At 31.3% G+C, this 13,653-nt stretch overlaps 1 protein-coding gene across 2 annotated transcripts; it reads right to left on the bottom strand.

Annotated features, from left to right (window-relative positions):
* Positions 1–6,951: 6,951 nt before the first annotated feature.
* On the bottom strand, positions 6,952–8,630 carry LOC127744732 (abscisic acid receptor PYR1-like). 2 transcript variants are annotated; one of them, XM_052256937.1, is made up of 2 exons: positions 7,901–8,630; positions 6,952–7,178 (listed from the first exon to the last, which is right to left on the bottom strand). In XM_052256937.1, exons 1-2 carry the CDS (start codon positions 8,559–8,561, stop codon positions 7,171–7,173), a joined length of 669 nt encoding a protein of 222 aa, XP_052112897.1. In that variant the 5' UTR covers positions 8,562–8,630; the 3' UTR covers positions 6,952–7,170. The 2 variants fall into 2 exon arrangements, with proteins under 2 accessions (XP_052112897.1, XP_052112891.1); XM_052256931.1 differs by having other exon boundaries at positions 6,952–7,174.
* Positions 8,631–13,653: the final 5,023 nt, after the last annotated feature.

Below are 13,653 nucleotides of genomic sequence, written 5' to 3'. Positions count from 1 at the left end.
GAACACCACCATAAAGGAAACTTCTCAGCTAATAACTCATCCATGTAAAACGGAAACTCTCTTTCCACATTCCTCACCTTAAGATACATCTCTTTAAAATCCTTAAAAGATGATTTGTATAGTTTGAAAATACCAAACCCAGGAATACTGTTCAAATTAACCCACCCCCCTTTCCAAACCCCTTTAGCTTGAAACAGAGAAAAAAATAAATCAACAGAAGGCTTCTCTTCCAGAAACTCCATCAATATTTCAAAACATTGCAGAAATGCCCACCCATTAAGATGCAATTGTGAAGGAGTACAGTTAAGTTGCTTCAAAATCTGGCACTCAAAATCAGTGAAAGGCAACCTCACTCATAATTCCTCTAATACACAACTATGCATGTAAAAAAATTCAAATCCCTGCCCCCTATGATAAACCCTATCCTCACCACTACATGGCAGCAACTCCACTTCAACACCACACCCAACCCTCACGATTCTCTTCACATCTATCTCCTTTTCAGCTGCATCATCACGAAACAACAAAACCCGAGACTTTACATCATCACTTACCCAATCATAAGACCAGTCAATACTCCCTTTCTTCTCCTTTTCAAAACCCATGACAGAACCCGTAGAGACAAGGAAAAAGGAAGAAGATACAGAAAATAAAATAGAGAAAAAAGAAATGGCATGCATACCTCTTTTACTCATTCTGTTTTTGAAATAGCAAAACCAAGGGTCAGGAAAAAAGTAAGCAAGCCAAACCTTTGAACTTAACCACACCACAAAAATAACTGCTACATCAATCACATCAAATGGTGTCAGTCACCTTGGAAACATGAGAAAGATTTTAATACCACAAGCACTACTTCTCTCTCCTCAATAAAGTGGAAACGACTCCCCACTTTTCAAAACAATCAATAGCATTTTTAAAGAAGTACGTTGAATTGGGGGCTCACTTAACAACCCATTTGACCGAGTTATAACTCATCAAAAAGCTCAACCTGCTTCATTAAAAAATTCTCTCCAGGTCAAGCTTGGGAGCTGTGATATGGCCGCCTTTAATATGAGCTATAACTCAGTACTATAGTCGTTATCACTAAAAGCTATAACTGTCGCCCATTATAAGCTCGGCCTTTTATGAGCCATAACTCGGCCAGATTAATGTTCTTATCATAACGACGTATAAATGGCATAATTAGGTCGGTTACAATATCAACCATTTCAGAAATCGACGACTAATGCGAAGAATGTAACGGACGAAGAGTTCATCATATAAAGCAAGGTAATGCATCTCTTCTAGACTACGCTTGAATAAGATAATATACTAACTTAAGTTTCGAAGTGTCTTTGCAGGTACACTCCTCCCCCTCTTCATTGCTCGTACTCTCACGCTACAATGAAAAGAAAAAAAGCTCGGACTCAAGTATTGGACGTTCAGCCTCTGAAATTATAGCTCGGCCGTCACTAGATAATGGAAGCCAACCTATTTCACAGGCAAGATCAAGTACTTTATATTGTCGGTGTATTAAAATTTAATTCTTTTTAATTATAATTAAAAACAAAAAATTTGATCATATTGATAATATATTATCAGTAAAGAATTAATTTTTGGTCAATTAATTTTTTTAATGAATTTATTTCTTAACACTTAAATCCCTTTTTTATTAAAATATAAAGATAAAATTATCATAAATATTCTCCTCTGACCACCTTCATATAATTATTCTCATTCATACTAAGTTATTTGTGTTGTGACTTTCTCTTATTAGTTGGTTAGGAATAAAAAAATATTTGTTTTCACTTTTCTTTCATCTCATCATACAATAATAGAAAATCTTTTTTTTAATAATAGAATGGACAATTTCCAATTCTAAAATGAAGAATCTCAGTTGACATTAAATCTTTGTAGAACAATGTTTTCATATTAAATAATTTTTTGTGTTTAAATACACAAGAGTCACAAGATCTTGAGTACAGAGTGGGAGATTGCTGAATAGAAAGAATGAAAAGACAATAATATAATATAATATATAATTAATAACATGTTAAGATTAAAAAAAAAACAAAAGAAGCCAATATATACAAACTTCTAATAAAAATAACGGAAATATTTGGTAATATAAAAAATAGTTAAAAATAATTAAAATTTATCTAACAATAATTTATAAATATTAAATAAAATAATTTTTTTATTTTTTTAATATTACCGTAAAAGTAAATATAACAAAAAAGTACGCTCTCTAATGTCTAAATCTTTAAGTCAATTCTTTAAGATTGTGTTTGTTTTTGTAGACAGGACAGAACATGACGACACTAAAAAATCATTCTTTGTATATTGTGTTTGGATATGATGGACAAGACACTAATGTAATGTCTAGTATTATGTTTGGATATACATGGACAAGACTAAAATACTATATAAAATGATTAAAATAGTCCTGTGATTCTAAATTTTTTACATCAAATACAAATTAATTTAATAAAAAATGAGAGTATATAGGAGTACAGACAGAACTTGAAAAAAATATTTGAAGAGGCAACAAATTTTAATAAAAAATATATTAGTATTTATATTAAAATAAAATTTATAAATATAATTATTTTATTTTTAAATTTATTATTAATACGTAGGAATACATATGGTTAAGATTAACAAAAAAAATAAATCTGAGTTTGATTAATAAAAAGTTTTGTTTAGGTTAATAAATCAAATTAATTTTAAATAAAAAATTAGTTTAAAAAATCTATTTTTATTTAAAAAATTAATTTTTTATCAAAAATTGATTTTTCTTTAAATTATATAAAATCAATTATAATTTATAATTTTTTTTAGCATTTTAAAAGATCAATTTTACTTTTGATAATATTTATCTTTCAAAAGTTTTAAGATTAGTTATTTTTGTTATTATTTTTATTACAAATCAAATAATATAATACAAGGTTAAAATGGTATTGAAGTAAAAACGATAAAAAAAATTATCTACCTCAATAAAAGTTTCTACAGAAAGAAGAGAGTACCTGGAAAAAAAAGATAGCGAAAGAGCAGGAAGAAGAAAGTACCTCTATGAGAACAACGCAGCAGGAAAAATAAGAAAGGGTAATAATGGAATAATAAAAAATATCCATAGACAAAAAGAAAAACAAAATATATAAAAAAATTCGTGTCCACTCTTTTAGATCCGTGTCCATCATTGTCCTTTGTAAAAGAATAGACACAAAAATATAAAAAACGGTCTCAAAAACAATATGTCCAATGTCCATATCTCTACTTCCAAATACTTTTTAAATAAATATTATCCATATTTTCGTGTCCTCCCTCCGAAAATAAACGCTACCTAAGTTATGTTATGTCCAACATATGTATATATAACTGTTTTAAGATAAAATTGCAAGAGTTTTAATTTCTTTACGTAATTTACAAAATTCTATATTTATACGTTGGAAATTGACTGAAATTCAATGCCTAAGAACATGGGAACGCAAGATGAGATGGAAAAAGGGTAGAGTTGTCGTCCACTTAGGTTGTTCTGTTTCTCCATTGATAGCTAGTGGATGATTATTAATTATCCCTTTAATTTTTGTGTTACACGTTCGCATATTTCTTTGATTTTATTGAATGGAACATATAATGCTCCAACATGGAAACTTGCATGTTCGTGCTTCATGCCTTTCCGGCCTAATTTTCTCTCCTCTTTTGTAGACAAATCAAGAATTAATTAGTAATGGATCCAAATTTTATTTAAAAGTTTGGGTTAATTAATAAATTACTGAATGTTTAAGTTAAGATTCAAATTTTTAATATTGAATTAAACAGACGAATGAATTGATTTTTTAATTCAAATTGATTTCTTTTATCATTTTTTAGATTATATTGAATTATAGCTGGCATGTGAAATTATTATTAAGATGAATGCATATTGAATAAAATTGAATATGACAAATTTTGATCCAGTTCATACTAAAATCATCGGATCATATTAGATCCAATATTCACGGTTTATAAATTTGGATTCAATTCATACAATCGCATCAAATATCAATATATCCGCAAAATATAAAAATATTTTTAGAATTTATTTTTATTAAAGAATATCAATAAAATTCTTTTTTCTACTCTTAAAATATTATTAAATATTTTTTTAAATTATAAAAATAAAATAATACAACATATACGATAATTATTAAATTGAAATAAAACATAAAAAGAATATTTATTTATTTTTGTGGATATGCGGATGCTTACCTAAAGTCCCAATCCAATCTTGTTAGTGTGCGGATCGAATCAATATCCATAATTTTCGGATCGAATTCAGATAAATACAGTAGATGTGTAAATTAAATCCGATTGATGAACATTTCTAATTATTACTCGCTTAATTTTAAATAAATATCCCTTTGACTTTTTTATACACTAAAAATTAATATAGTTAGACTTACTTTGTGTTTAAGTACATTGATTTCTTTAATATTTCAAAAAAAGTTAAAATACAGTTATTTTAAAACAGAAGAAATATTTTTTGAAATAGACCAAAGATATTATATTATGGAAAAGCAAAAATATAATATTACTTTATTATTCATCTTAAACATTCTCTTGAATACTATAGTACGTAATAATTAACGGAATAAATATAATGAATGCAATAATCAATATTACATATAAATGGATATAATTGTTGTCTTAGAATATTAATTAAAACAGATCAGAATTTATTTTATATCCATTTAATAATTCAAAAAATGTTTAAGAATAATGAGTAGCAAGATAATACCTTTAGCATATTTCAAATTAGGACTATTAATTGTGCGATTTGACCGATAAAACATATTAAATTGATCGATCAATGAAAAAACTTCTATACTCCACATTGGTCGGATATTTTTATCATCCTTAGTTAAATAATGTTTTTACAATATGCTTCACTTTAAAGATTTCTCATTGGTAAAATGGTAGATACGCAATAAACTTACAAATCTTCTTCTGCTTAAAAATGTAGAAGTTTAAAAATTCTAGAAAATAATGTAAGATATTAAGATCTTTTTATTTAGCTTGAAATAAATTCGACAAAAAAAATATCACAAAATTCAACAGATATAATGACATAGAAGTAAGTTCATCTAATTAACCAAATTAAATAACATCATCATGCATATGTGACAATAGGAGCATCTATTCAAGATTTTGTTTTAATTGACAAAAAAATTATACAATAATTATTTTAGAGCAAGCGATGTATGAATGTTTTCATTTTTCAAATTAAAAAAGTTTAGTTTTTTGGACATGACAACCAAAAGGTATAGAATGACTAAATCTAACGAAATCATTAACTCACAACTCTTAACAGGGTATTTGCCATTCAAATAGATCACGTGCTGGTAAACATAAAAGGTTATGTTAATTGAGGACAATAAATAGTGATGACAAAAAAAATCAGTCCCATGTTTATTCATAATCTAATCCCAAGTGGTAGAACCTAACACTTATTTAAATATATTAGTAAACTAATTACTAAATCAACTTAAATAGTTTAGTTTTATTTAATTTTTTTTTTTTGTCTATGATATCTTTCAGTTCAACTCGATGGGCTGTTGTATATATAACATAGAATTCGAATCCGCGACGCTTACTTAAATTGACGAGTGAGTTTGACCACTTGACCAACTCAAGTTGGTTAGCGTTTTATTTAAATTTTATTCGTATCAATAAATATATATCTTAACCAAGTTGGGTTGGTCTAATAGTTAGTTCACTAGTCTATTTAAACAAGTGTCAAAAGTTCGAATCTCACCTTATGTATAACTCTTGGCCTGTTAGGTTGAAGAATACTGTAAAAAATAAAAAATAAATAAATATCTTAAAATATTTAAAAAAAAAGAGTTATGCTAGATAACTAATTTAGTGGGCCACTGTGGTTAGTTCTCAAGTTAACGAGATTGGGCCCAAATAAAAAAGTGTCTCAATTTTTGGGACAAAAAATTCACAAGAATATGCAAGCCCTATAGACTATAGACCACTTAGTTGTCATCATTCGATTTGTTGTGGTTGGAATTTGAAAATCGACGAAATAATTAGTTTTATGAATTTTTATTTTCATTTGTGTGATGTATATAATATTAGGTCATTAAAAAAATTCTAAAGAAAATGGAATAGCTGTGAGAATAGGACTCTAATAACATAGACTAAAAAAGATACTTTTTAAATTTTATTAGATAAAAAAATAATATTATACATCCAAATCTTTTTATAAACCAAATATAATTAAATTGGTCTAATATAACAAAATTTAATTATAACTAATATTATTCTAAAACTTATTATTTAATTTGATTGAACTTAATTTATAAAAAAATTTGAATGTGTAGTATTACTAAAAAAAAATTACAAGCACCAAAGTAATAAAAACAAGTTTTTTTGTTGAGACTAAAAACGTATTTAAGCTAATTATTAAAAATCAAATTGAATAGTCACTCAAAATATAATTTAGTGTTAAAACTAAAAGCCATTGCATTTTTTTTCATCTCGCTTTTTTCAACATGCCTTTGACCTCTACTTTAAAATTTCTTCCTTATAACAGCCATATATGGTAATATATATGTGTGTGTATAAATTTATAAAAAGAAATATTATCAAAATAGAAATAAAAATATCTATTATCTCATTCCTATCAACTAAATTTTAAAAAAATGCTTATGAACTATAATCAAAATTTTAAGAGTGAGACAATATTATTACACATGCCCATCTTTTAGATTTATAAAGTTTAAGTGAGTGACTCAAATACTCCATCATCCCAAAGTAGAAACTATAACTTTCCAAGAATTTTTGGTTGGCCATAATATCCCCAATTTTAAATTTCTCCACCAATGAAGAACAAGGCATAAAGAAGATCTTATTGGGCATCTTCTTAGGGAGAAACGGCAATAACTAGAAAGATAACATAAATAACGAAAAAAAAAATATTAATTGAACTAACAAGAAAGCCCTGTAATCATATCATATCACATTTCAACACAGTGGTTATTCGTAGAAACATATCAATATCAGTATCATGGATCATCCATAGACCGTAATAAGTCAACACTTGATGCCTCAACATGTGTTGACCAAAGTGCCCTTCAAATCCAAAAGACATTCATTCATGCATCATTTCACTGATTCCAGAACAGAACTCTTGTCTACTTTCTAGCTATCTTGCAATTATTAAACCACAATGGTAAGAAAAATTACATTACTAATTACTAATAAGAGGTATTAATAAAATATTATGATTGTGTATTTAATTGAAAAAAAAAAGAGACACTTTTTACCATAACAATATCTAAAATACACATTCAAATGCATTTATACAAGTTCAGTTCATTAAATGATCAAAATAAATAAATACTTTATTATCATTTCCTTTCCTAGAAAAAAATAACCCCATTTTTTTTTTACTTTTCTTTCTTTTTTCTCTCTCTATTTTAAGACAAGAATCAAGTTCCAACATGGGAAAGGACATCCTAGTCAAATCCACCAAAGCTAAAAATAGACATACATGGGTGATTCCAATAATTAACAGTAAAAATTTGAGTACAATTATTTTTATATAAAATTAATATTTAAAAATTATTAAATAATTTAATAAATTTAATTAAATTATTATCTAATATTTTTAATTATCATCTTCACACGAAGAAAATTACAATTACATGTGAATATTCAAAAAAAAAAATCCAAAATTACAACAACAACATAAGAGGAAAAAATTTTAATCATAACCCAAAATGACTCCCCAAAAATAGCAGACAAAGAAAAATAATTCCCCCCAATAACGTATTACCAATGGAACCTTTTTTACTTGTTTTTTGCTTTTTTCCCCCTTACTCCATAACATGAATATTTTTTTTTTATAATTATTCAAAGTGTTACTTACCGTCACCGTCGGTGATCTTCCCTTCGGTGACAGACGCGAGTTTCTGGAGGTTTAGCTTAACGACTGTATCCGAGAACAGACGAGTATCCTCTTCGGTGTTCCCTTCTGGAACGTCCACAACGTACGACTCCAAAACAACGGTCCAGATCTTCCCATCATGTTCGAACCCGTGAACGCTAGTAACTGACCGGTAATTCCTCAACCGGTGCTCACCCCCAACAATAGTGAACCCGATGACGTGTCGGTCATCGTCCAACACGTCGAGCCTCTCGGTACTGGTGTTAGCCGGTAAACCGGATATGACGTCGACGTAGCGGGTGCAGCCTACGGCGAGCTGGAAGTCTTCGCTGACGTGGCATGACTTGATGAAGTGCTTGTAGGATTGGGGCTTGTCGAAGCGGCGGAGGATGGACCAGACGGCGTGCGGCGGCGCGTGGATGCGCTGCGCGAGGAGGGAGGAGCACTGGCGGCGCGTGGCGGAGAGTGGGTATGTGTGGTGCTTGGCGATTGAAGGTTTTAGGGTTTCGAATTCTTCTTGGGTGAGACCTGCGGGGAAAGCGAGGTCGTGATGGGTCGGGTCGGAAAAGTGGATCGGTGTATCTGGTTCGGGTTCAGGGGTTGCGTGATTTGTGTTTGTGTGAGTGTGTGTTTCTTCTTCCATTGCTTCTTCCTCTAAGAGAGAGAGAGAGTGAGAGAGAGAGAGAGAGTGTGGATAGTGATGGGAAATAAACAAATTATAAATGTGATAAAAAGGGGTCAAATCAAATGAACCTTTCTTTAAAAGGTTTGGCAACACACAAGGGAAAAAAATATTAGAGTCAAGTTTTTTTATTTTTAGTATATTTAACAAGTAGTTTTAAGTTTTAACTAACTTCTTATTTTTTTTAAAAAAAATTGCAATACTAATTAAAGATATTATAAGGAAAAAGGTTCGTTGAGTTAAGAATTTAATTAAATTAATTAGTGATGATAAATATTATTTTTGGGCAAAATAAATAATTAGTATTGAGTGTTAATAATTATATGTTGCTAATTATTTATTAAATGTTGTAAGCCAAAATTTAAATTAATAACCCAAATGGAATGAAAAATAAAACAAGGCTGATGGGTTAATAACATAAATGAAGCTTTAAAGGAAACAAAGATGAGAAATTAAAACGGGCCAAATGAAATGATCTAACCCAAGTCCGAGTTGATAGTCAGAAGCAAATTTCCTCTCAATTGCTTTCACTAACTCAACGTTCTCTTTCTCTATCTCAGTCAAATCACAGAATTTAGAAAAGTGAGAAAGAGAGAGAGAACTTCTTCCCTGAGTTAATTACCAAAGAAGCAAGAAAGAGAGAGATTAAGCTTAAAAAACAAATGTCAAATCAGCAAGTTCAAACCAAATCAAGCTTAGGTTAAAGGTAACACATTTTCTTTTTCATGCATCACACTTTCTTCTCTTAATCTTCAACTCTCTACCACTCCGTTTTGAGCTATATGGAAAAGAGAATTTCTGTTTCTCACTACTGTGTATCTACGGTCACAAGTGATACTTGGGGACCAAGTTCTGTTTTAATGGTCAAGATCTGGGTTTACCATTGAAAAAATCATTTCTTCTGACTTCCATTGTGAGGATTAATGAAAAAAAAGTGAGATAGTGAGTTGGTAAAACTCCAGACTCAAGAAGTTGACCTTGGAAGAGCAACCAAGCAACATGCAAGGAGATAAAAAGAAGTTTTCTGTTCATTCAAAGGTAAGGAGAGAAAACCAGAGTTTGGTGAGTATTGTTCTGAAAAGAAGTTCCTATACTTGGATAATGCTTTTTTTCAAAGAAGCATTCGGCCAATAATGAAGAACTGAATTTGAGGTTTGCAAATCTGGTTTATTACATAGCAAAGAAGTTGTTGATGAAGTCAATCTCCTTTATGTTTTTACAGATTGTAATGTACTTTTCTATGTTTATCTTTCTGTAATTTCTTGAGAGAAAAGGCATATCGAGAGAGCTCAAGTAAAAGCCATGAGTGAAAAAAAGGTTGAGTGATACACTTGAGAGAAAAGGCTAGAGTTATTTTCTGATTTCTTTAGGTTGATTAATTGTCTTGTATCTTGTACCTGTAAGGTATCCCTTTCTTAGTTGGGTTAGCACTAAGAGTGAAGAGTTAGGTATTAGCATAGCCAATGTCAAGTTAGGTTAGAACTTGAGTGTGAAAGGATTGGGTCAATCCTGTGAAATTGGTGTATGTAATACTTTTAACTATAGTGAAAATTCCTCCATTATTGTGGAAGAGACTGGACGTAGGTTGCATAGCACAAGGCAACCGAACCAGGATACATGCTGGTGTTAGCTTTTCTCTTTTTTGCTGTGTTCTATTTTCTGATATTCATGAGACAAAAATAAATTGTCTCATAAATTTTCATTGTTGAGTACAAACAGAATCTGAATCAAAAGTTTATTTTAAAAGGATCATAACAACAACTGAAGAAAAAGGCATAGATTCAATCTCCCTTCTCTAAGTCTACCACAACCTTCAGGGTTTTATATAAACAAAAATATTACGTGTATAAAAAAATTAATCACAATATATTTGTGCTTCTTATTCTTGAAATTTCTAAAAAATTTTAAAAAAATTTCTACATTTTATTTTGTTTAAATTTTATTTCATAAATTTTCAATTTGTATTAAATATCTTCTTAATAACTCGATTTTTAAAAAATTTAAGACAAATTTAATAATAATACATACTAATTATATCTGATCTTTTTAACTAAGATAGGATTGCATTCATTGGAAAAATGAGTACAAAGAAGTCCATAGCAGGGTTGCTACTAAACTACTCCTCATCCGAGTATAGATCTTCTATTCAACCCCCTTATAACCTCCATCCACCATGTGCGAAAAACCTCATCATCTTCCTTTCCAATTCCTCCATGTATGTCAGCAAGCTGCCAAATAACCTTCGAGTGTGGGCAAGAGACGAAGCAGTACATAATTAACTCTGGAGCTTGGTTGCAGCAAGGACATATTTCAGAGATTGTAGCTATTCTTCTGTCCAATTTCAATCGAACAGGGAGCCCTCTATGGAGCGTTTTTCACATATGAACCTTCACCTTTTTCTGGCGTCTCCAAGTCCCATGCGGAATTCTATAGAGCTTTGTTCTTAAATCTATTAGCAAGAAATTCAATTGGAGGATGGTATAACTGAAAAGCAATTCCATAACCTGAACTGACTGAGAAAGCTCATTTTCTTTCCTTGCTCCATATCAATTTATCACCGTCTTCATATATCTTGACTCTGTGAATTGACTGTGCAATTTCTGTTGAAAAACAATTATTAATTAATTGAGAATTCCATTCTCTTGAGTCTGTCAACAATTGAGAAACCCAAATGAGGTTTGGCTGAATTTGAATGTGTGGTTTGGCTATTAAGGGCCCTTCGTTGTTAACCCAGTTTACTTCTCAAATGTTTTTTGAGTTTTGTCTCCCTACTTTCTAAATTGCTCCTTGTTCAATAATTTTTCTCCTTTCCAGTAGACTTATCCACACCCATGAAGGATTATTTCCAACACCAAATTTCAAGAAATCACAGTACCTGAAATACTTGCTTTTAAAGACTCTTGTAACTAGTGAATAAAGTTTTGTAAGAAATCGCCATCCTTGCTTTCCCAACATCGCAAGATTGAAAGTTTTGAGATCTTTAAAACACATACCTCCTTGACATTTTGGTCTACACAATGTGTCCCAACTGATCCACTGTAATTTTCATTCATCATGTTTTTGACCCCACCAAAACTGCATTAATTGATTTTGAATGTCTTCTCTGAGTTTTTCAGGCAGTTTAAAACATCCAAAAGTGTAGACTGGGATGGCAGCTCCAACAGCTTTTATCAGCACCTCTCAACCGCTTACTGATAGTAATGATCTCTTTCATTGTTGTAGTTTTTTGCCACTTTCTCTTTTACATAACTAAATGTGGATGTTTTGGATCTTTGTACAGTTGTAGGCAGACCCAGATACTTGTCTTGTACTCCCACATTTGGAACTTGTATCAAATTCCAGTCTTATCCTCTCTTGTTGCGGTGTGTTACGGCTAAAGAAAATTGCCGATTTGACCAGGTTAATTTTTTGACCACTTAATCCTCCATATATCTACAAAATATTTAGTACTTTCTGACAAGAAGTAGAATTTGTCTTTGTGAATATGATTGAGTCATCAGCAAAAAATAAGTGGCTTATAATAGGGTAATTTCTGTTGATTTTTAAACTAACCAACTCATGATTTTGTTCTCCTCTGTGGAGCAGATGGCTTAGCCCCTCTGCGCAAAGTATAAAAAGATAAGGAGAAAGAGGATTCCCTTGGTGAAGACCTCTTGTAGATTTAAACAAACCTTTAGGTTGTCCATCTACAGTAATAGAATAGAAAACAGTCATCACACACTCTTTAAGCCAATTAATCCACCGGTTACAAAAATCCAGCTGTTCCATTACCTTCCACAAAAAATTCCATTCCACTTTGTAATAAGCTTTACTCATGTCTAGTTTAAGTGTCATATCCCAATCTCCATTTCTTTTATTCTTCAAAAAATACATATATTCAGGGGCAATTAGCACATTATCTGTAATAAGTCTGCCTTTAATGAAGGTACTTTGATTGTCACTAATCACTTTATTCATAAGAAATTGTATACGATTCACCAATATCTTCGAAATAATTTTGTAAAGGGATAAGTATGATTTTGGTCCCAACATAGAGGCTAAAAATTTATTTCGTCCTCGGCCTTTTTTTCGCTTCAAAATGGTCCCCAAAGTTTCAGTTTGTTTTAAAATCGTCCTTCGGATTAAAATACCCTCCCCTCTTTTTCTCCTTCTTCCCCAAAATTATGCAGAAGCACCAGCAGAAGCACCTCCCTCCCCTCTTCTTTCCCTTCTTCCCCAAAATTATGCAGAAGTACAAGCAGAAACAGAACCAAAAGCAACAACAATAATTAATCAAACAAAAGCAGCAGCAAGACAACAACAACAACAATAAATCACCATTGAATTAACAATGGAATCAAGTAGAAATTGAAGAAGCAGGAGCAAAAACAGAAATATAACAACAACAACAACAATAACAATGAAACAATATAATCAATCAGAATCAGAATCAACCAGAAATAACAATAATAAAAAATCAACAAATATAATAGAAGCAGAATAAAAGAAGAAGAAGAAGAATGATGGAAGCAGAAGCAGAATGTGGCAAGACACTCGAACGACGACGAGCAACGGCCATCGAGCAAAGAAGAGCAGCGGTGGCGGCGTTAAGAACGGCGGCGGCGACGGCAAAGACCCTTCCCCCTCTTCTTCCCGAACCCCCTCCCCCCTTCTCCCTTCGCATAACCCCTTCCCCCTTTTCCCTTTACTTTACGCATAAAACCCCTCCCTTCTTCTTCCTCAACACCCCTCCCTACCCCTTCTTCCCTTTCCTCCCCCGTCTCCCCGTTTCTCTTCGCATAATCCCCCATTCTTTCTCTCTCCCGATCCAACAATATTCCAAATTCAAGCCAAATTCAGTAACAACAATATTTCACAAAAAATTCAAAAATTCTACAAAAAAATCCAGTTCACAGAAAAAGAAGAAGAAGAAGCGACGGGTGGTGAGGGCGAGGAGGAAAAGCACTGGCGAAGAAGAAGAAGAAGAAGAAGAAGAAGAAGAAGAAGAAGAAGAAGAAGAAGAAGCGGCCAGTGAGGGTGAGGAGGAGGAGCAGTGGCGGATCACAGGCGACGG

Source organism: Arachis duranensis, chromosome 1 (genome assembly GCF_000817695.3).
Source record: "Arachis duranensis cultivar V14167 chromosome 1, aradu.V14167.gnm2.J7QH, whole genome shotgun sequence".
Taxonomy (NCBI): Eukaryota; Viridiplantae; Streptophyta; class Magnoliopsida; order Fabales; family Fabaceae; genus Arachis; species Arachis duranensis.
The sequence above is the reverse complement of the archived record's forward strand: the minus strand, read 5'-3'. Positions and strand labels throughout refer to the sequence as shown.

Bases quoted from the DNA above. Each gene is read 5' to 3' on its own strand.
- LOC127744732 (XM_052256931.1), bottom strand. From the start codon at position 8,561: ATGGAAGAAGAAACACACACTCACACAAACACAAATCACGCAACCCCT.